A 1,524-nucleotide genomic window follows, 5' to 3' on the forward strand; every position below is an offset into this window, starting at 1 on the left:
GTGTTAAGAGCAGCAGACAGTTTAAGTTTCACTTTCAGTTTCACTCATTTGCTTTGTTACTGCCGAGAGCCTGCAGGAGTTATGGGCGGGGTGTGGGGGCTAGGGGGTGTGCTCTGTGATGAGGACGTTCGGCTTAAAGACACGTCCCAGTGGCATTCCTGGTCCCCAAATGTGTTTCTGGTCCCCACCTGTCGTTTTGCTCCTCAGCATGGCTTCCTAAAAACACTGCAGGATTTCTCAAACATGCATGAATGAGTCAGAGCAAGGCTTTGGGCATGTTTTTTATGAGAGTATAACATTATAACAGGATATAAAACTCAAAAAGCTGATTTTACATGATATTGCCCCTTTAATGGAAAAAGACCAAACAATTTGACAGGTTAGAACAAGGATCATCAATTCCGGTCCTCGATGTCCGCAGCCCTGCATGTTTTACTTTTTTCCTTCTCTAACACACCTGATTCAGTCAGTGAATTACCTCTTCCAAGTTCTGCAGAAGCCTGAAAATAATCCATTCATTTAAATCAGGTGTGTTGRAGCAGAGAAACAAGTCAAACATGCAGGGCTGCGGATCTCAAGGACCAGAATTGATGATCCCTGGGTTATGTTGTACAGCACAAAGCAAAATTCTGTGCCAAAAGTATTATCCCATTCACGTTTAGCACAGGAAGAAAGTTTTTTTTTTTTTTAAAGAAGTTCAGTACGTGCCCTTTAAAAAATGATTCTCACCCAAGCTTTATCTGGTGGTTTCTGGAACAGCTGGGACTCTGCAGGCTGTGCCCCTCCAAGAATCAGGTCTGGCGTACAGTGTTGAGGGCAGGACAGCTCAGGCTCTCCACCTGGTAGTCCCGTCTGAGCACAGCCACACTGCTGCCTTCTCCCTGAGATCAGGTAGGTTCTCATCCCTAACAGGAAACAGAGACAGGAAAAACCCCACTGTTCAGACRTTTATCGATGTAGCTTTCTTTTTACACATTTTTAGTCAGTCTTGACAAAAAATGCACAATCTTATGCAATATTGTGAAATCTTACAAGTTGTGACCGCGCTCAGAGAATGTGCTCAGGATGACTCTCAGCTACTACCACATTTTAGGTCATTTTTGTTTTTATTTACGCTTAGCTGTGGTGGTCATCTTAAAATAGGTTAACTCAAAAAGTTGTAGATGTATATCCAATGATTATTTTCTGAAAGTTTCATTAAATCTGTGCACTGGTTCATGAGTTGATTTTATTAACACCACACAAACACACGCACATGAATAAAAAAACACACATTATTGCTTCTCATTTTTGCTGGCAGGCAATAACTGATCAATTGTCTACAAAAACTGAAAGAAAGTGTTCTCCCAAAGTGTTTTTGTGTTGACCTCCAAAATGCACTTTTTCCTAGGGGTGTAAGAAAATATCGATACACTGAAATATCACGATATTTCATTTCCCGATACTGTATCGATATTCTAAAACCCTGTATCGATTTTTAATTAAGGTTTAAAATGTCAACCTTCTTGCCAACCGTTCATTTTT

At 40.9% G+C, this 1,524-nt stretch overlaps 1 protein-coding gene across 2 annotated transcripts in view; it reads right to left on the reverse strand.

The window, feature by feature from the left end:
• Positions 1-1,524, reverse strand: part of LOC106532502 (adenylate cyclase type 9) — an 88,941-nt gene that overhangs the window by 36,763 nt on the left and 50,654 nt on the right. For both annotated transcript variants that reach the window (XM_014028565.1, XM_014028566.1), the window contains exon 2: positions 730-905. In XM_014028565.1, coding sequence (XP_013884019.1) covers positions 730-905 — 176 coding nt within the window. The remainder of the gene's footprint in view (positions 1-729; positions 906-1,524) is intronic.

This window comes from Austrofundulus limnaeus, unplaced genomic scaffold (genome assembly GCF_001266775.1).
Source record: "Austrofundulus limnaeus strain Quisiro unplaced genomic scaffold, Austrofundulus_limnaeus-1.0 Scaffold780, whole genome shotgun sequence".
NCBI lineage: Eukaryota > Metazoa > Chordata > Actinopteri > Cyprinodontiformes > Rivulidae > Austrofundulus > Austrofundulus limnaeus.